The sequence below is a fragment of the Girardinichthys multiradiatus genome, chromosome 4 (assembly GCF_021462225.1).
Source record: "Girardinichthys multiradiatus isolate DD_20200921_A chromosome 4, DD_fGirMul_XY1, whole genome shotgun sequence".
NCBI classification, from domain to species: domain Eukaryota; kingdom Metazoa; phylum Chordata; class Actinopteri; order Cyprinodontiformes; family Goodeidae; genus Girardinichthys; species Girardinichthys multiradiatus.
In genome coordinates, this window is record NC_061797.1 from 23,844,495 (window position 1) to 23,867,004 (window position 22,510).

A 22,510-nucleotide genomic window follows, 5' to 3' on the forward strand; every position below is an offset into this window, starting at 1 on the left:
CTTGAAGATGTAGGCACGTTTCTCCTGATGTTAAAGTCTTATTGTCGTGAAGTTTCCTCACTCGCAAGTAAAGTGATCAATAGGAAAAAAAAACATATTAAAAAAGTATGAAGAGGAATTTCAATTGTGTTGCATTACTTTGTTGGAAGATCATTTGCTTCATTTGTCACCAAATGTTGTGTTTTCTTACTTACTCCATTATTCTAAGATTATCTTCCTGCAGCTTGAAAAAAACCCTCTGAAGTAGTTTCTTAAAATATGTTTTTAGTGTTGATGATTTCAACCTTTTTATATGTCCAAAACATACATTTTTTGTGATGTAATGCACTGACCTCTCTTTTCAGTTGTCTATTTGCTTTGTAAATAAGGTTAACCTGCCTAAAAATGTACAGTTGAAACTGTATTCACATTGCTTGTGTTTTTTCAGTTGCCTATAGTCATTTTTATTTCTTCAAATATTTCAGTTTAATATTGCAAACAACTTCACAACATACAAAATGAATATTAACCCAGAAACATGTCAATGAATAGCTTTCTCTTTTATACATATCTATATCTATATAGATATATATATATATCTATGTACATATAGATATACTCTTTAAATATATCTTTTCCTCGGGTGGGGATAAAAAAATAAACAGCAAAGCTTTGACAACAGCACCTTGACATAGTATGTACTTCCAACATTACCTTGAGAAGTTTAGAACAGTAAACAGATCATTTTACTTGAGAGGAAATCATTTTCTGCTGGATATGTGAATTGAATGATTTTTTTTTTTTGGTCAGCATCATATCCTTTTTTTTTAAAACTTTTTTTCTTTGAAAGTGGAGAATTTCTAAATTCACAATTGAAAGCAGCATGCAAGCTTTTGAAGATGGAACTGTCCTCTCTCATTCCTTGCCCGTGTTTTGTTTTTTTCCTTCATTTTCTAATTCTTGGCAACGTAAACAGATCACAATGTCTCACTTAATGTGATATAGTAATTTAAACTGGGCGCAAATGACTGATCAGATTTTTTTTAATTGTTTACAAGGTCATGAATATGTTCAATAAATATACTTAGTATCACTTTTACTGTATAAACTTCATCTTTTTTTACATGCAGTCCATAAAATTTTCATTTGACGGAATAATTTACCCTGTTATGTATATATACAAATAGATATTTTCTCTTTATTCTCTTTTTTTAAACTCTTCAATAAAATCTATACATTTTATACACTATCTCCCTCTTTTAATGGTCAATGTGCATACACATGAAGTGTCTATCCTTATAAACCGCCAGCCAATCTTCTTTTTGCTATCCATGGTGAGCGCTCGCACGTAGGACTGGGTTGTCCTGCATTGGGAGTTATAATGCCGCTTGTCTATTCCTCTGCAGCCGTCCTTTGTGTACCCCATGGGGTTGCATTTGGTCTCATAAAAGTATTGCTTCAGTTGGCCATTGGGGACAGGGACCTTCTCCATGACGGTTACTGTCTGCCCAGACATGTCTATCGCCGTCTTTTTATCCACAGCTGTCACCCATTGGCTAATACTGTCACACACACTGAGCTCTCCGCGCCGCGAGGGGTCAGAGTGCCGCCGCACCCTCATGGACATGTTCGCGGCGTCCAGATAGTTTTTGTATTCCTCCAGGAGAAAGAGCAACGGCGGCTCTAAAGGCACTTGGTTGCTGATCATCACCCGTGAGTTGTACAGGTCAACATCCTTGGCCTCAGCGGCGGCCACAGGTGACAGGCCCCCACCTCCCTGGCTTTTGTCGGCCCCCTGTCCCAGCTGTGCTGCCTCGCCCTCCACCTCCAGCAGCTCCTCTATCACTTGCTCAAACGTGTCTGTGAGTGAGGGGAGCTCCTCACGCTGGCCTGGCCCACCACTCTGTGGAGTCCCATGCCTTTGGGGGCCCGTCGCAGCGGCGCCCAAGTAGCCTTCCGTCCGATGGCCCCGCATGCCCGGGGCATCTCTCAGGGGCGCAGCTCTCATGCAACTGAAGTATGAAATAACCATAGTAAGGAACAGGATGGTCATCACTCTTCTAACCTGGTGGAACTGGAGAGAGAACATAAAGAGGGAAGAGAACACGGTTAGTCAAAGAGCATTTTTACCAAAGTTAGCCGCTTCCTGATTATTACCGCATCACTTCAGCCTTTTTTTTACACCCACAACTCTTTGTTTACATGCCAAAAAGAAAGAGCTTTTTAATTACTACAACATGTTTTTATCAAACTGATAATAGCACCATGTCATCAGTGCTTTCAAACTGTTTGCAAACTGTAAATCTATGTGAGGACTGGCTTAGATTTCAATTTGTTGGCAGCAAAAGCAGCAAAGCTGTGCTGAGCATCAGAGAGATGAGAGCGTGAGAGAGAGACTGCTTATTACTAAAGATTAGAGTGCACAAATAGATGCTTGAAACATCCTTACAGGCTTGCTATTATTCATGAAGGGGTGTGTTACACAGTACAGCGAGGAGTGTGCAGGCACGTGTGGTTTTATAATGGCCCCAGCTATCATTCACCCATCTCTGCATCACTAGGTGTCTTGTTTTAGAAGCTCACATCGTGTGTATCTTTGGTTGTTGGAGTGAATTCACCAGCATTGACACCTCAGGAACCTCTTACATATCCAGCATCTGCAAACTGACTGAGCAAAGCAGCAAATATTGTGTTTATCTCAGCTTTGGCAGACATTGCCGCTGCACTGCTATACTGTTTGCACTACAAACTGGTCTGCAGAGCAAGACCAGTCTGACACCAAACCTTGTGGTCATGAATGAGGAACCTGGGGTCTGTTTTTTTTTTAAAGGAGCGGGATCCAAAAGGGACAAATTCCCATATACCAGGGGTCTCAAACTCCAGCCCTCGAGGGCCAGTGTTCTACAACCTTTAGACATGTTTCATATTTTAACCCACATATATCAAATAATTAAGTCATTAGCAGCACTCTGCAGAATGTGACTGCATACTGAAAGACCAGGGAGACATCTAAAAATTGCAGGACAACAGCCCTTGAGGGCTGGAGTTTGAGACCCCTGTTGTATACCAACCTCCCCCTGGAGTCACATTGTAGCCAGCGTGCCACCATGGGGATCTAGATGAGGAGAAAATGCTGAACACACATCCTTAATTATTGAACCGCCTGAGCAAGTTTGCGTCCCTTACCTTCGAGAAGCTCTAAGGCTCACAGCAAATCAATAAGGTGGTGAACATCCGACAGCCAGAGACATTAAAGCAACCATAAAGATTTATAAAAAAAAAAATCTAGATTTTGGTTTCCACTTGGATTCATTTAAAAATAGCCTGGCTAATGCTTTGACTTTACTCCGCATGTCCCAAACCTGACACGGCCAAAACAGGGCGAGCAAACACACTCACCGAATCCACTAAGGATGGACACAAGGTCCTTTCCAGTAAGAAGAAGAAAAAACACATCCCCACCTTAAAAGCATTCGTTTCTTCCTTAATTGGTATCTGGGGCTGTGGCTGCAATTAACCGACACCACGGTGAGTGCCATAGAGATATCGCTGCTAAAAATAGACGTGCTGGGAGTCTCACAGTCTCTATTCAGAATATCACATCCTTCTTCTTAATGAGCCACTCATTCCCCGAGCTCAGTGACGCGCTCTTCCAGAGTGTATGAGTGTGTGTGTGTTGGTGAGGGGGGGCATGGGGAGGGGCGGGCTTTACTCCGTGTGTGTGTGTCTGTGTGTGTGCGTGCGTGTAAGTATGAGGGTATTTTTCCTCTTAGCAACTGAAACAACAGTGAGAGCAAAGGCTACGGATGAAGAGTCTATTATCAAATTATCACCGGGGATAATAAGTCTCGCTCATCATTGAAAGAGATATTCTGGTTGAAATGATGAGGATATTCTGCAAAGATTTCCCAGCACAGAGAACCATGTAGGTTTACGGGATCGAGGCCAGTCACAAGCTTTAATCTGTAGGATGCATTTAGGCTGATATTATTATCAGCATTGTGCTCGAGTGGTTCCACGTCCACATGAGGGGAAATGAAAGCAAGCGCTGATTACTGTCAGGCGTCAAACTTCATGCTGGAAATGGTGCAGACAAGGAGTGCTGCATCTTCCGTAAGAGACCACAGGAGTAATGTTGCAGTAGCAGGGGCGGGTGGGGCAGGGTAGGGTAGGGTGGTGGAGAGAGTGCCAGCGTCATTTCGCAGCATAACAACCACGGATGACGTCTCTTCCAGGTCTCCATAGGGGAGAAGATGGAGGGGAGGAGGTTGCTGGGGGTAATGCCACTCAACGGTGCACAATTGCCTGCCTTTCCCCTGGGTATCCTCACACCAGGAACCACAGATGATTTTATTTCTATCTCTGTGATTTCCTGTTTCCATCAGGACAATCAATATGGCTTAGGCTCCCATTCAACATCCTGTTAAAGCCCGATAAAGCCAATGAATCATTTAATTGCTGTGGGACCGGCGGAGAATCTGCGCCTTGTATCTGCAAAAGAGGCTAAATGTGACAAATACAATAATTCAGTGTTAACACAATGAGGATGAGTAATCCAACTAGACAGGAATTAAAAACAAGGCCTTTAGAGGGCAGCTCCCTGAGTAAAGTGTAACCTCCCCCAACTCAGATTGATTAAAACACAGTTTTAAAATGAAATCCAGGTAAGCACACAATGAATTCAAGTTTCATCTAAAGGCTCTGGCCATCTAAATATGAGTACTGCGCTAATAACTTAGAGCAAAGGCGAAATAATGGCCTGCAATAACTGCTGCTCAAACACGCCTTTATCTATGGCACCACACTCCGAACAATGGGAGCAGGTGAGTGTTTAGCTTTGACATCTCCAGATGACCACCTGTTCATCTGCTCGCAGAGAGAGAGAGAGAGAGTGTGGCTGTATGGCCAGGACGTGTAACTTACCCTCGCGTTCATTCTCCATGCCAGGTGGGGATTAGTGATAAATGCCTCCTTTGACAGTCGCTGAAAAGTTTCTCCAAAGCATGAAAGGACTAGTAAACTGCAGTATTATTGCACATTCAGTAGCGTTCCCTCTTGTCAGCACACTTTATGGCTTCATCTCTGCTAACTGCATGCATGATACCTTAAAAGCCATTACAAAGCAACATAAACACCAGCAGTGGAGATGAAAGGCCGAAGTGTGCCCTGTGTGTTTGAATAGAAATGTGCGCAGCATCGACTCTTTGGCTCCCACAGCAGCTCCCTCATGGGCATCTGTCTTTCTTTAATTCCTCCAGAACTATAGCGGCCAGAACTATTTACGCAGAAGTGTGTTTTGTCATGCTCAACGTGCACAGCCCCATGACTCCAAATCCTCCAAGTTTTTCCGAAGAAAACTGCAAATATTATCACCCAAGAACCCCCTTGTGTGCCACAATGCAGCACTTAAAAAGCCATTTAGACTTAATTGAGTTGTCTGCAGTAATGGCTGACACATGTGCACGTTTGCTTTCCCCGAGATCTGTTTTCAACCCGATGCAAGCTTTAGAGCACGTTTGGTAATAGATGAGCATCGCCACGGATCATACCTGGTTCCTTCCACAGAAATAAAAAAGAATCTAACACACTTAGTGATTTATATTACCCAAATTAGTCGCCTCCCCCATCCCACACTTTTTATCCCTTTATTTTTAAGCTGACTCTCGCATAATCAATTGATCCAGTTTATGTGTTAATGCACATAGCTTCATGTTAAGGCTTTGTAATAGAAACAATCTATAATTCATTTTAACCCTTGAACAGTGAAACCCAACCACTGAAACAAGTCCAGGAAGCCTTTAGCTCAGAATTAAGACAGCGGCAGTTCTTATATTCTCACACTAGATGGCATGTGAGACCGTGAAATAATCAGAGCTTCTGTTCTTGCGCCTTTTCTCTTACCTAAGATAGATAGATAGATAGATAGATAGATAGATAGATAGATAGATAGATAGATAGATAGATAGATAGATAGATAGATAGATAGATAGATAGATAGATAGATAGATAGATAGATAGATAGATAGATAGATAGATAGATAGATAGATAGATAGATAGATAGATAGATAGATAGATAGATAGATAGATAGATAGATAGATAGATAGATAGATAGATAGATAGATAGATTTTATTTGCATCTCTATTTCCTGAATTAATCTTACATTCGTCTCCAGCCGCAATTTCTTTTTCCCACGAAGTTGTCACCAATGCGGCCTATTGTTTTCCAACATTTTATAGGGTTTCTTTGTAGTTTATGTCGTGAAGTTAGTACCAGCACACCACACTGAAGCCAACAGTTAAAGTTGGCCGCAGCTAAGCGTTTTGGATCTCGGGTGTCCTATAAAGTCTTAATGAGTCAATCAAAGTTTTCCTTTTTTTTCCCCCCCTCCTTTTTTCCTCCACAGAAACAACGATATAAAACCGCTTTAAATGATTCATTTCAGTCCACAGTGGACTGCTGGTAATAAGCAGAAACAAACAAATACAGACTTTCTTGAGCTTTTTAAGAGAGTAAACGGCAGTAAAATGCAAAATACTTGGAAGGCTTTACGCACACGCAGTTTAGTATAATAGTCTGCTTTATTAATGGAATAAAACTGCTGTTTTCTGCATGAGATTGCATCTCATTAGCCTGTGCTCTCCGCTGGAAACCCAATCAACATAATAAGTGCGTTTTTTATTAATGAACGGCAGGATAAGGTTACACATATCCCCTCTCGGGCCGCGTCACTGTCTGCTCGCAGGATACCTGGACTTGATCGAGCTACTTTTAGAGCCCCCCTCCCTTCCCCATCCCACCTCACATATGTCTGCCCTTTATACCTCAAACACATCCAAAGTATTTCAAACTAATTCTGGCAAAGCAAAGAACTAAAACAAAACCCACAGCCTACCTTTTAGTGCCCAGTCGTAAAACAGACCATTCAACAGGACAGTGGTGTCATCTGGGATGTTTTGAACAACTCCCTCAGTAATTTACTTGAGCGGTATTTTCCTCTCTGCAACTCTCCCGACAGGAAAAATCAAGCTTCGGGATATCTCTTCAGCTTTGGAGCAAGTAGATTAAATTATTGATGGTGGAAATTGCTCGGCTGAGGTAATGCACTCCCATGGCTGCGCGGCTCGTTTGCGGAGATCGTCTGAAAGTGAAGTTGTAGCATGCCGAAGACGCAAGCAGAAGCAGCGGCAGCAGCAACGGGGATGAGGAGACCTCTGGAGCTGAAATGAGGAGTCTCTTTGAAACTACTGTAACTTTACTACACAATGACGCTGCACCATGTGACCTGCCGCTGGCTGACTGGTCGCCGCAGAACTGCTGTCTAAACAGCCCACAGGCGAAGCTGTTAATGCGCTTCCAGCGTGCATGACGCGCTTTTGTTTGCCCGCAAGCCGTGCAGCCTGCATCCACGCCATAATGTCTGGGTGGATTAAAAAGCAGCACCGAAGCCTCTCCTCTTCCGTATTTTTTCATTGCGCTTGTTTTTCTTTTTCCTTTTTTTAGACTCAGCCTACGGCGGAGGCATAGTGTTCTGGAGGTTCTGCGTAACTGCGCGTCTCCACCAAAGTCGTGATATACTGTGTTGCCATTTAAAGATGCCCTATTTGAGTAAAATTAGATACCCAGATGGTTAAAATAAGCATTTTATGTTGTCATCTGCACAAAGTGGGGAGATTTGGTAAAGAGTTAAACTATTTAGTTATGGTTTTGGACGTTTTTTTGCCATCTAAACCAATTTATGTTGATCATTTTGTCAGAGCATTCAATAATCTGAGTTATTCCTATCATTCATGTTATTTGAAAATATATATATATAAAAAAAAAAACACCAGGTAAATTCCTCTTTGTCTTAAAAGAGAGACACCTCAAAACATCTATTGCAGGTGCTCTGCAGCAGGCTGGCCAAAGTTGAAGCTAAAGAAAGCTTCAAAACAGCTCTGCTTCATTAATATTTCCCAACATCTGAAACAGACTGGGAGCAGTTAAATACCTTCATCAACTGGGTTTACATACAGATGTCAGTGGAGGCCCAATCTTTCTATTGGGGTGATGAACTCCACCTCAGATGAACACAAGAGCAAGCATAATGGGGAGATAGCAGCCCGTTATGTCCCTGGCTTGGCCCACATCCAGTGCAAAGATTTATTGTGATACTTTGCTGTATTTCCATCATGATTCTTCCCTGCACGAATCTCTTGTTTGGCATGCAGTAGTATGGGAGTGGATGCTCACACCTGCTTAATGAGTCACTCCCACCTCCAACACACCCGGGGACATGCCAGGATAGATATAGCCCTCCCTGAAGGCACACAGGAGGTGAGGGCAAACTCTGGATGACAAAGAGTTGCATCAGCAATCACTGAGCGACATGACTCCAAAGAGGATATTACAGAAAAGGGAAAAATGCACTCTGCACAAGAGGGCTGTTCCAAACAAGTAATTCATAAATAAATCACTTGGCATCTCATTAGAGGAGCAAAAACAACAACATGGTCTCTCTTTCCTTTTTGCCACTACAGCACAACTGAAGGTGGTTTTCAAGAGGGGGTTCAGGCTGGTATTTCTGAATGAAGAAAATGAACCATGAGCTTCTTCTTGACTGATCATACAGAAACCTGTAATCAGGAAACCAGTTTAACCATACCTTCACTTCAAATGAGGTGTAGGACTTCTTAAGATTAATGATTTTCTCTGCTCTCAGTTCTTGGAACGAGATCTTCAGTCATAGCAGGTCTTAGGAACAAGGTTCCAGCTTCGTACCTCGCTAAAAAAAGGACCTGCCAACACCACACGCCTGTACAACCTTTCAAGGTTCCTCTTGCCAATGGTGACGAGAAGCTGCCATGTCTGTGCCACTGAAAGCTTCGCTTAACAAGTAGAATTATGCCTCCTTCTGCAAGGGGTGGAGGGGAAGAGCTGTGTTACATGGAAATTGACATTTTGTGAAATGTCATTTTCACTGGGGATAAAGGGAGGCGACGAGGGTATTTTGATCAAAGTGGAATTGCATTCCTGCTCAAGGAGCAAACACATCAACTGGGGAAACATTTTGTAAGAGGCTGGGTGACGTCAAGCGAGTTGAGAACTGGAGCTGGAGGAGATTTTGAGGGGAGGTTGACAAACCCAGTCAACTGGGTCCTTTAAACGGATGCTGGAGTCAGGAGCTAATGTCATCCCTCCTGTGATGACAATAACCTTTAATGTAATCATGAGGCAGCCACAGCAGACTAGTTTTCTAAGCCTCAGATATACCCCACCTGAAACACACACACACACACACACACACACACACACACACACACACACACACACACACACACACACACACACACACACACACACCATCATGGAGGGCTACATTACTTCCATCCTGTTAAATCCTGTCTGTCCCTTCTCTACCAACAAGGTTTTCATGAATGAAAACTCACAGTGCAAAGATATATATTATGAGCACAGATAGAAAACTATGCTTGTGTTCCAATTTGATATTGTCTGTTAATTTTTCTTTTCACAGTTTTAAATTAAGCTGAATAAACTTCAATACTCATTTTTTTTGCAGAAGTTGCTTGAATCCAAATGCTGCACCGACCTCTCTCTCTCTCTCTCTCTCTCTCTCTCTCTCACACACACACACACACATTAACGCACACAGCATCTTGAATCCTTGTTGTCCCGCAGTGCTCCGACGCGAATTATATATCCACTGTGTATTAATAACTTATCGTGGGTTTTTTTTTGTCTCTGTGAAACCCACAATCACGCCACTGAACGACGATAATTAAAGATGCAAAGTCCCTGCCAGAACTTGTTTGAGCAAGTCTGTTAATTGGACGGAGGTGCTGGTGATGATGAAGATGGTGGTGCCGTGACTAAAGCAGAAGCAGCAGCGACCGCGGTGGCGGCGCGGCAGCGGCGGCGCGGCGGGCGGTGCTGCCTACATCTCCATAACGATCAAGATGATTAATTTTAGCTCTAAATATATCGTAACGTCCGCTAAGCCGAGAGCCGAAATTTCCGCCTAAAATAATCAATATCCTATTTATTATTTGCACGAGACATCAGCCCGGATTAAAGGGCTGGCATTTCATGAATGAAAACGTTGCGGCAACGTGGGTTGTCACGTTCCAGCTTTTATCAAAATGTGCGGATCATATTTCAATTCAAGCCCACATTTTGCACCAAACTGATTTCAGCGGAAAGAAGACACAATAAGGCCCACATTTGCATTAACTGGTAAAAAACAAACAAACATTAAAGCAGGGAAAACAGTAGCTAGAGGAAACAATTTACCAAAGATATTGTAAAGTTTTTATTTTTGCGCATCGCATTTTTTCCCAGGCTTACCGAGAGACACCCAGATTTATAATTTTATATTTTTTTCGCAATGAAATTTACCATCAGGTTTGTTATTGACGCCCACCCCAACTCTGCAGAGCTGAGAGTGCACAGGGAGGGAGAGAGAGGGGAGATTCTCGGTAAAGATAACACACGCGGAGACGCACGCACGCAGGCGCGAGCGCACGCGGGAGCACGCCCGCACACAAGCTCACGCAGGCCCTTTTATGGACTGATCCGCTGACGTACATTGCAGAAAAGTGCTATAAAAAAACCTTCATACATACAAAGTGTGTCGTGCCACCCCACAGACCCCTCCTTACCCGCCTCCGCTCATCCCTCCTCCTCCACCCAACACGCCCACGCCCACACCATAATCCCACGTCTCAGTTGAAACAGGGGGGGTATTAAAATAAAAATACTGCTATGGCCGGGAAATATGCTGAGGAAATATTAGATTTCAAAACAAAGCAGAGAAATCCGATGCAATGTTAATATTAATAAAACAGGATTCAGCTGCGAATAAAAAAGGCCGGAGATTTATTTAAAGTGCCATAGTTTTAAGACCTGATTTTAATGGTAATCTGAGCTATGCGACGCATTTTGATTAAATGAGCGCCTTTATGAGTGTCGGACAGTTTCATAAGTAATATGATTTATTTTTGGTTTCAGTATCAAAAAGGCGTCAGAGTGCAGAAATCGATCTTCGCGCGTTAATTGCATTGCTGGGTGAAAAAGACAAGACGAAAATACCGAAAACGCCGACGGAAAATTCCCATAATTTAAATGCAATTAGGATTTTACTGGACGCGCTCATATTTATATAAAGGCGCATCCTGGAACGAGGAGTTTTGAATAAAACAGGACTACCGCTGGGCTTTAGGTGATGGTGATGGAGGGCTTTTCTCCTCTTGCTGTTGTTTTTGCCATGCAATTGCTTCGTGTTGGATGTGAAATCTTAAATCTTTGACCCGAAGAAAAAAGATGACTGAGAAAGAGATAGGGAGAGAGAAAGAGGGAGGGGTGTGAAGAGTGGTAGTGGAGCGAGGGACGGGGGGTGGGTGTGATAGGCAATATCCACAGCTGCTGTGCAAGACGATTTTTTAAGGCTACAAGTCGCCCAAGAGAGAGAGAGAGAAAGGAATAAAAACCCCAAAGCAGTTTTTATGTGCATCTGATTTTTAATAGTCTCGAGAAGCGTTTTTTAAGGAAATAAAAAAGAGAAACGAAAATAAAGAGGAAAGAAAACGTCCGCTTCCTGAAATATTCCACATCAAGCCCTCTTATCTCTTAGCATCACATTCAGCCATAACATCTGTCAGCGGATCCTCTCTGACCACGCCCATCTTCATTGTAATTTTCACACTGGAAAATATTAATAAAAACAACGTGCCAATTTCTCTCTGTGCAGTAAAACAGCGAAACCTCGCAAATAACGCATAATTTTATCCTTTATTGCCCCTCATCTCTTTATCTACACTTCCACTTTCTTTTATTCATTTTTTTAAATATTACTCACTGGTGCAACCGGCGTTTGACAGGTCGACATAGAGCCGTGAACGGACAAAAGAGAGAGGAGGGTAGGGTAGCAGGTGAAGTGAAAAGCACCTTATGAATGAAACTGTGGAGCGGTCGTAGTAAAAACACAAGTGATTTGATGGCGATGACGGGAGGAGGGGGGGGGCATGGAGGGAAAGGAAGGGGGGGTGACTGGGGGGGTAAAGAGTAGGGCTATTTTTGGTTGATAACAAAATCCAGAGGGTTTGATATGAAGGCGAAACATGAACGCAGCAGACTAAACAAGAACAATAAGCACAGATAGATGTTAGAATGAAATGCACCTGCATCTTGACTCCACTTCGTGCTGGAAGGATCACTGCAGCGTCTTAAGTCCCATATTGGGAGGATGATTAGGCACAACGCAACGATTACGCAAATAATGTTGCAGCAGGCAGTGTTCGGGAACTCCAGAAACGCTTCGAAAAGCTCCCTTTCTGCACGAAAACCAGCCCCAGTTTAAACACACACACACACACCACCACCACCACCACCTTTTTGCTTTTTTTCCCCTCCACCCTGCTCGCATCGATCGTTTTTAAATTAATGTCCATTTGTAGAGAGAATAATAAGAGATTATTTATTCATTCATTTGTTTGTTCAGTCACCTGGATCGTGTCTTATTTTCGGAGTTATTTCGGTCACTGCATGTCCACAATTACTAACACAGCCAAGCCAAGGCAAGGCGAAGGGCTGCATGCTGTAGTTTATTTTAAGCCGGAGTTTAATTTGAGATGAAGCCCGCAAAGACGACAGGAATAACGAAGAAATAAATAAAGACTGACATGAAAGCAATGTATTGTGCTCTTACCTTTACAAGGGGGCTGACAACCACTATGTGCGTGGTTAGATCTCCGCGACCAAGACTTGCATGTCCCAAAGTTTAACGCAGTGTGGGGGGGCTTATAGGTACCGAGAATGTGCTGTGCAAAAGACCAGACGCCCCTAACATTTCAACTTTGACAGTGCGCTACAAAAAATACAGTTACGATCTCTTTTTAAAAAAGAAAAAAATAGCAAGCGTTTCTTTCTTTTCTCCCTTGCTTTTATTTATTTATTTATTTATTTATTACATTTCTCTCTCTTTAGAATCCCGTTTATTTTCCCATTTACAGACCAAAGGATCCTTGAGAATGAGCTTACCAAAAGTTGAAAAAACAATCCCAGGTTTGGCAAAGGGGGGTTGGGAAAAGAGAGAAAGAGAGTTGGCGTCCACTCGGCGTGTTAGTCCATGCACGACTCCGGTGTCTCTGTCCAACGTGCTGAAAGCATAGCACAGCCAGCGTAACTATGAGGGGCCAAGAAAAGATAATATAGTTTTTGTTTTGAGTGCCCACTTTAAACAGCTTTTCTCTCCTTTTTTTAAACAAACAAAAAAAAAAAAAACTGCTTCTTCTTGTCACGTGTATTTTCCCACCCCTTGCCAAACCAGTCCTGTTAATATTTGATCACATATTGGTCGGACATTTCCTTCCAGATTACAGCACCTATTATGACAAACACCGGTTTACTTCAGTGCAAAAGCACCCCTTAGCGCCACATTTCTGACGCCGAGCCGGATATTTCCCCTCACCTCCTGGCATATGACAAGTGTCACAGTTAAGTAGCACATGTTGCTTATTTATCTCGGCGCACTCAAAAAGAACATACATCCATGCATTAAACATAAAGCCCCATCAGTGCCAACACGCAGCCCAGATCACATCCACACATTGCACGCAGACCCAATCTAATATTTCCTTACCCCTTTTTCACTGAACCGGCATGTCCTGAGCGGAGAAATGCCACACAGTCTCTTTCACACAAGCTCTGTCAACACCAGCCTCAACAGACATGGGTTCTCGATGCTGAGTTTGTCAAGTAGCCCCCGAGTCCAGCCCTTCCAGCAATGCGCTGCTAGACTAAACACCAAGCACGACTATTTACTTGCAATCATCCCCTGATCACCACCATCATCATCTGCTACTGCTGTGTTTCCATTGCTACTCACCATTTTTCCCCTACGCTGTCCTGGAGATAGAAGTGCCTTAATATCCACTCACTCCAACAGATGCTGGTAGGTAATGTGTCTTGTTTGAAGTCATCATAGGAGAACTTCTGCTGTGCTCAGTAGATCGCCCACCACTTCGCTGACTTATGAATCTAATAACCCTTCGCAATACCGGCGTGCTTAAACTCTCTCAGGCAACACCTTGGTGGCTCTACAGTTAACACAAATAACAACAAGCCGCCCGGCTTGTCAGAAAAGCTTGTACAGATATACGTAACACCCTCGCCCGGACAACGCCATTAGGGGTCTTACGTGATTGAAATGTGCGACGGCGGCACAAGTTTTATGGGGGAGACTGTAGTTTTTTCCGGGCTTACTGCTCGACGAGTGCTTTTAAAGCACCGATGAGCAGTGACGGACATAAAACTTCTGACTTATTCGCCTGTTTGTTTTACAGACTGTAAACTCCCTTTTTGGCGAAGGGCCACGGGCCTATTACGCATACGCAGTGGACATTTAGATCTTTTCTAACACGGACAATGCGCAGCAGGGTCGCCTTCACAAAACAAACACGCATTTATAGCGCCCCTATGTCTGCGTCTCAAGTTCTTGAGGAACTTGTTGCTGCTCAAAGGCACAACCCCCCCCACCCCTTTCTTTTTTTCTCCAACCCCACCGTCTCTGTCTCAAATACTTACACTGACGATTTCTGCGGAGAATTATGCGTATTTTTTCCCTTCCTTCGGACAAATATGGGAAAAAATCCAAAAGTTAATCCACGTCCCTCAGAAAAAAATAACCCAGAGGAGAGCCGGCCACGACGTTTAAAAATCAGGTATGACACTTTTCGATCAGGGATATGTGGAAGTTCAAAGGCGAAATCTGTTTTCAGTAAAATTCCATCAGTTGCACTGCCAACACGCAGCCATCTGATTGTTATGCAGTGACGAGGCGCAGTGCTCGCAAGTGAAGCCCCAAATGTACTAAGTAACATGAGTAATAGGTGATATTTGCCTGACTCCTTGTCAGCATCCCAAACTTTTGTGCGTGTGTATGATAAGTGTCATACTTCTGATATAAATTACTCTAGTTATCGTCTATGGAAATCACGCAGCACTGGGTGTTGCGCTATTGGGAACCTGCATGTGGGTGTTGCTTCTGCCAGGAGACAATGACACCAAAATGGTAGTGGACTTTCTCCCACGGATCATCAAAAGCTCCAGGTAACCAGAAATCGCTCAGATGTGTCACTCCGGCACCCACTTTTTTTGTTTTGTTTTTTAAAACTGTGAGGACTGAAAAGGCTCAAAACCTGCCTTTACATTACCTTTTCACAATATTTGACTCAACTCGTTTCCACCAGTATCCGTGGCAGAATTTGCTATAGGAAAATAAAGGTGATTCTGGGCAAAACCAAATATTTGTTTCAATACATGTCTGCCTCAAAGACACAAGATGGCATAATCAGATAAAATTAGCATGATATTTTTTGATTTGTGATAATCTCCTGTTATAGAATATGAAGATTTTTGTCCACCTTGTCTGCAACAAGTGTTGGACACAGGAGTGACACAGCCTATTATCCTTGAAGTCACTCCTTGTAGGCTTTTCACACATGGGGGGTTAGTGGGGGACTACTCATCAAAGGATGGAGACATAAAATAAGAGAGAAGTAACACACTGAGTGTGGACCGCTTTCCTCACCTCATACGATGCAATGATAAGGATGCATGTTTCTCGTCACCACCATCTCAGGCTCCTACTATCATCCTACTCTCAGGCCTTTTTGCTTTTTTCTGACGTGGTAACTTGACTTGCTCCTACTTGTGATGTTGTTAGCACTTCCTCTGCTCCCACAGCTTTTTTCTTTCTTTTTTTTTTTTTTAGCAGACATTGTTACTGACTCATGCTCGTTTCTTCTGCACTATCCATGCCCTCCCCCGCACTCTTCACCATAATGATCATCTTATGGCTGAGCACGAGGTCACAGATCAATCACTTCATCCCCTGGGCTGCATATGACTTGCATGGCATTTGCCTCCAATGGGAAACTAGACACTTCACCTGTTTTATTATTTTATCTCAGTTTCAGAACTTTTTAAATGTTTCGGTGGACAATATTTTACCAGAGGGAGCAGGACATGCTTCTTGAACATTTTCACATTTGGTTACAACTAAATATTTTGACATGGCAACAACAAGTAGCACAAAAGTGTGAAGTGGGAAGAAAATGCTACATGGTTTTCAAAAATCTGAAAATTCTGTCTGTTTGTACTCTTTTATTCTGATAGACCTAAAAATAATTCATTGAAACCTTTGCCTTCATAGGTCATCTGATTATTAAACAGGTCCAACCTTTAATCTAAACTCAGAAAAAAATCAACTGTTTTGTGAAGGCCTTCCTTCACAGGGGTTTGTTAGAAAACATCAGTAATCAAACAGCATAATGAAGACCAAAGAACACAGCGGACCGGTCAGGGACAAAGTTGTGGGTAGGTTCAAAGCAGGACATCATGGTCCAGACACTGTTAAATCCATTATCTGAAAATATAAAGCATATGACACAACTCCAACCTACCAAGATATGGGAATCTACCTATACTGACATGGTAGGCAGGAAGAGCATTAATTAGAGAAACAGTCAGGAGGCTAATGGTAACTATGGTGGAGCTACAGAGATTTACAACTCAGTTGACAGATCACACATTGGACCTTTTAGATATGCCCCCCAGACATCTGGATTTTAGGATTAGTGTCAGGAAGAAAGCCATTGCTGAAGAAATTTATGAGAAGTCCCATTTGTATTTTCTCACAACGCCATGTAGGAGACACAGCAAACATGTGGAGGAAGGTGCTCCCTTCATGTGAGACCAAAACAGAATCAGCCTAGGAACAGAATGAAACAGCCTGTCAACTTGAACTCACCATCTCCACTGAGACACATGGTGGTAGTGACATCCTGCATGGGGATATCTTTTTCATCAGGGACAAGGAAGCTGGTGAGTAAGGGGAAAGATGGATGCAAAATAAAAGGTACTCTTGAAAAAGAAAACATGTTGGAGGCTGCAGAAAATTGTAAACTTCAGTGGAGATTCACCTTCCAGCAGATCAATGACCCTAAACATCCAGCCAGAGCTACAATGCAGTAGTTTAGATCAAAGTATATTCATGTGCTCGAATGGGCTAGTCAAAGTCCAGACCTATATACACTATGCAGAAAGATTTGAAAATTGGTGTTTACGGATATTATCTATCCAGTCTATCACACTTTTCAGATATTAATTTGTAAAAAAAAAAAAAAAGTTTAAACCACCTATTGTTTTTCTTCCTCTTTGCAGTGATGTACTATTTTCTGTTGAACTATTGCATAAAAACCTCATATATAGAATACGTTAATGTTTGGCATTGGATCATTAGTATTTCTGCAAGGCACCGTATCTAGTTCTAAATATGTAGGACAGCAGAGAAAGCATTTTCTTTGGTGGATCCACAATCTCTGCTAACAATCTGCATCTGAAAGCCTAAAAATGAATTATTTTTGTCACAAAAAAACATTGTTTAAGTCACTTTAACACAGCAGTCATACATTCTCCCTGTTTACATCTGCTAATCACATCTGGGCCTCATGGGGTCTCTGGAATCATCATTAAAATGAACTAAAACTTTGAATCTGTGTAAGTGCTTTCCTCCTCCTCGACGTAATGACAACTATTAAGCATGAATGGATCCAGTCGGGGCTGCGTGCATCATTACTCTGTCTTAATCTTTGCTCCATAAATATTGATAACATGTGCCCCCACGTCATCACTTACTAGTACCTGCTGTTATAAATAGCAGCAGGTTATCTCTTACTGTCAGTATGCCCCCCTCCCCACACACACATACACACACTTTACCTCTTGTATCTACAGGAAGTTGAGCGCTGGGACAAACAAAGAGCAGACGGAAGACAACAAACAGTCCAACTCACACAGAAGCAAATCCAGCATCTTTTCTCACTCTTTTTTGATGGTCAAACAAGTATAAAAAATTGTGAGCTATTCAGATGAAGGCCTAATGTTGTAAAAAAAAAACAAATAATAAAGAGGCCTTGCCTTTCTGGATGGTCCTGTCAAAGTAGCTTAGAGCAGTCACCCTGTTGACATTGTGCTCGGTTCCGTACATCTGTCATTCTGTGGAGCTGCTTCATAATATTTCTGTGGAGTGAGGAATTAATTATCAGGCTCGGCTGATGACTCAGAGCTCAGGTCCTCAGAAAGTAATGCAGCCCATAAATAATGGCACCACACTGCACACTGATGGTGAGCGCTGGATTTGTGCTAATTTTGCTGTTCTATGTATAGTGTCACGGACAGTGTCAGGGTGAATGATATTTGGGTTGCCCCAGCAGCTCAGCAGACTGAAATTACACTAAAGGGGACCGCTGTGACACTGATGAGTTCTATCCGTTATTATTTTCTTCTTCTTTTTTTTGTGACTGGGCACAGAGTTATCTGTCCTCTCCACACCATCTTGTACACATTAAATACCAGGTGACTATATAAACTCTGTCTTTAGAGCACTGGGGGCAAAAATCTGTAGCTTTGGGTGTGAGATATGAAGGCATTGATCTCCTAGCTCTGACTAACCTCCCCTCTGCACAACAGCCCGAAGAGGAGGATGCAGCCTGTCTGCAAGGATCTTTATGGCTGCCTGAGCGAGACGTGCAATCTTGGGGCCTGCCATTGGGCTTGAGAGGCTGCCAAACTACTGCAGGAACAAGGAGGGTAAGCACAAAAGTTAAAATAATTTGAAATTTGTTGTACAAACTCTTCTGGTCAATAACTAATGTGAGCAAAAAGGGACAAAAAAATCCAAACTTGTCTCAGATCAAATATTGCCCCAGGACCGTGACTTATTCATGACTGAAACAAATGCATTGTATTTTAATTCTGCAGCCTGGTGTTCTGAGACGAAATTGTGTTTGTGTGTGTTCGTGGAAGCTCCGGTGTGCATGGAGTGGTGCGGATTTGAATAGATATATTTGCATCTTGTTGCTTAGCCAAAGGCATTATTGGCTCCCAGTGGTAGTGACCTGAAATTTTGCATGCGCGGCAAGCCTGCAAATGATAGCTCCTTTACGCTCAGCCAAATACTGCACAGGAGAGGCATGAAGCACTGACCTTCAGTGCAGCACATGCATGTAACACACGTCGCCACGGATGTTCACATTTCATCTTGGTCCCTCCCTCCCGGTTTGTCTTCTGAACTCTAGGTGGAAAAGAGAAACAACACAATCAATTGAGGCTGCATTTGTGCTGTCGGTTTTCGTCGTTGGATTCATTCCTTTGTGCATGATCCCTCTACCCGAGAAGCCAGACATCCTGGAATGTAACAAAAGAGTTGAGTGTGACAATAAAAAGAGAAAGTTGTGGTTATTTCTTATAGCTTACAGATGTGTGGAAGTTTTTCCACAGTTGTGCAGACTGTGCACACTGTAGACGTAGCTCAGAGATTCACAGTTTGGGATTGTTTTGAAAACCAGCAAACTGATAAAGCATAACTATAGATTTCTGAACTGGACACCCAAGCTCTGAACTTCTTCTTACTTTTGCAAGAAAAAGAAAACGTATCTTTCTATTTTAAGACACTGTAGTGTATGATCAAAAAGTCAGTATAGGTTTCCACATTAAACACCAGGCAGAATAAATTATTTAAAACCCAGCATAAGCAAACTAAAAGTATAAAGTCAGTTAAGGCCAACATCCCTGCAAAATTCATATCATGCAGAAATAAAACAAAACTGTTTTAGAAAAAAATATGTTTTATGTAAAAGCCTTTTTCTGACACCCACACTAAAATGTTTGAGTGATGAATATAATCTTTATCTGCTTAAGCACTTATGGGCACCCAGGAATGGAGGGGTCAAGAGTTTTAGCTGTATTACTGGCCCTGTGATATAAAATATAGCTGCACAGGAGGTGGAGGCTCCTAACTTGGATACTGTTGGTTCAAATCCCTCAGCTGCAACACCATGCTCACTGCCAAAGTGCTGCTCCACCAAGCTGCTACAATCCCAAATGGCCAGAAAGGAAACTACAGAGTAGGTCAGGATGCTGGCTTTTCATCTTATGTTGTGTGGACAGCCTTACATTTAAAGGGCAAACACTACCCTGTTTTGTAGTCAGAAAATCTAAAAATATTTATTAAACATAAATCAAGCCTTTCTATTGTTTTTCAAAGCAGATAAATACACTTGAAAGTCACATATTTAATACAAAATAGCTCCTGATACCATGCCCCTCTAAAATGGAAATCCAATCACGTACGGATGATGACATGCTGTCTGGTACCGCAGAGCATGGATGTCTAGTGCTGTTAACAAAAAGTGGAATGTTTTCCTGACAAAAACCCCAACAAAGCTGTAATAGGAATATATCAAATGAATGTATGGATGATTATTGGCAACATAGACAAAAGAAGGAGTGATAATTTTGCTTTTCCCCAAGGGTCCTTAATGGAGGAAATGTGGGTGAGCTTTGCAATAGTATTAACAGATGATGGATTTCTTCTAACCTGCTAAAACAGTATATTCACTAGGGGGACTTTGCACCAGGATCATGAAAATACTGGAATCTTGGCTGCAAGGAAAGGAACAACCAAAGCCGGAGGAACAAGGACACAACACAGTCAGTGTTACGGCAATGGCACTCTAACTCTAACAATGATTCTGCAACCAGATCACTGAGGCAACCATAAGTGTTGTTTGTGGGCATAAAGTTTAAAGTTAACAAAATGCTTTGTTTTACCACTTTGCCCTGTAACACTGTAGATAAGCTGGTAGATAATTTTCATTCACAAATCTTGAACATCATTGATTCAGTTGCTCCAATGAAAGTAAGGGGTTGTTTCTGGGAAGAAAAAGTTTCAGTGGAAGCGTGCTCCACCAGTCAGAAGTGAAAAAAGGGAGTGTCGAAAAGCTGAACGCAGCTGGCGAAAGACTGGACTCCAGGTTCACTATAACATGTATAAAGAGAGACTCCACAGATATAACTTACAGCTGAAAAATGCGAGAGAATCTTTCCTCCTTGAGATCATCAGCAAAAACATTAATAATGCTCGTGCCTTATTTGCCACAGTCGACAGCTCAACAAACCAGCTTAACTGTAGCATCTGCACTCCACTCTACCAGGGCCTGCAACGAATTTGCTAACTCCACTGAAAAAACCCAAAAGATCAGCGGGGCAGTCAGCACATCCATATCAAGTCCAGTACCAAAGTTTTCTCCAACTAGAACTGATTTTGGCAAAATTTCCCAATTTCACCAAAGAAACTACAAAAACCTTTTTGTAGTTTTGAATTGAAAAAGCTGTGTTTCAACAGTTAAACAACTTCCTAACAACGACCAACCGCTTTGATGTCTTCCAGTCAGGCTTCCAGCTCACCACAGTACAGAGACTGCTCTTGTCAAGGTGTTCAGTGACATCCGTATAAATGCAGACTGTGGAAGAACAACAGTACTGGTATTATTGGACCTTACTGCAGCATTCAGCACTGCTGATCACTCCATTTTATTAGAGGGCCTGGAAAACTGGGTCAGCCGTTCTGGAACAGCACTCGATTGGTTTAAATCCTACTTGAAGGACAGGGACTTTTTTGTGTCAGTAGGTAACTTTACATCAGAGACCACAAAAATCGCATGTGGCGTTCCCCAAGGGTCCACTTTAGGGTCACTTCTGTTCAATATCTACATGCTCCCCCTAACTCAGATTATAATAAACAATAACATAAGGTATCATAACTATGCAGATGACACACAGCTATACATTGCCCGGAACACCTCACCAGGGAGGTGTCCAGGAGGCATCCTAACCAGATGCCTGAGCCATCTCAACGGGCTCCTCTCGTTGTGGAGAAGCAGCGGCTCTACTCTGAGTCCCTCCCGGAAGACCGAGCTTCTCACGCTATCTCTAAGGGAGAGCCCAGACACCCTGTGAAGGAAACTCATTTCGGCCGCTTGTATCAATGATCTCGTTTTTGACCCAAAGCTCATGACCATAGATGAAGGTAGGAACGTATAACGACTGGTAAATCAAGAGCTTAGCTTTTTGACTCAGCTCTCTCTTTACCACGACAAACCGGTACAGCGGCCGCATCACTGCTGACGCAGCACCAATCTGTCTATCTATCTCCCGCTCCATTTTTCCCTCATTCGTGAACAAGACCCCAAGATACTTGAACTCCTCCATTTGAGGCAGGACCTCCCCCACGACCTGGAGAAGGCACTCTACCCTTTTCCGGCTCAAGACCATGGCCTCGGACTTGGAGGTACTGATTCCCATCCCGGCAGCTTCACACTAGGCTGCAAACTGCTCCAGTGAGAGCTGTAGATCGTGAGCTGATGAAGCCAATAGGACCACATAATCTGTAAAAAGCAAAGGCGCAATCCTAAGGCCACCAAAGTAGATCCCCTCAACACCTTGGCTGCGCCTAGAAATTCTGTCCATTAAAGTTATGAACAGAATCGGTGACAAGGGGCATCCTTGGCGGAGTCCAACCGTCACCGGAACCTAGTCTGACCTACTGCCGGCAATGCGGACCAAGCTCTGACATCGGTCATACAGGGACCTAACAGCCCGTATCAAAGGGCCTGGTACCCCATACACCCGG

General features: G+C 42.8%; 1 protein-coding gene across 8 annotated transcripts; it reads right to left on the minus strand.

Annotated features, from left to right (window-relative positions):
* Positions 1-1,004: 1,004 nt before the first annotated feature.
* Positions 1,005-14,714, minus strand: bdnf (brain-derived neurotrophic factor). 8 transcript variants are annotated; one of them, XM_047362227.1, is made up of 3 exons: positions 13,862-14,404; positions 13,015-13,133; positions 1,005-2,053 (listed from the first exon to the last, which is right to left on the minus strand). In XM_047362227.1, exon 3 carries the CDS (start codon positions 2,030-2,032, stop codon positions 1,226-1,228), a length of 807 nt encoding a protein of 268 aa, XP_047218183.1. In that variant the 5' UTR covers positions 2,033-2,053; positions 13,015-13,133; positions 13,862-14,404; the 3' UTR covers positions 1,005-1,225. The 8 variants fall into 8 exon arrangements, with proteins under 8 accessions (XP_047218183.1, XP_047218186.1, XP_047218180.1 ...); XM_047362230.1 differs by lacking the exons at positions 13,015-13,133; positions 13,862-14,404 and adding an exon at positions 14,560-14,714; XM_047362224.1 differs by lacking the exon at positions 13,015-13,133 and having other exon boundaries at positions 13,862-14,403.
* Positions 14,715-22,510: the final 7,796 nt, after the last annotated feature.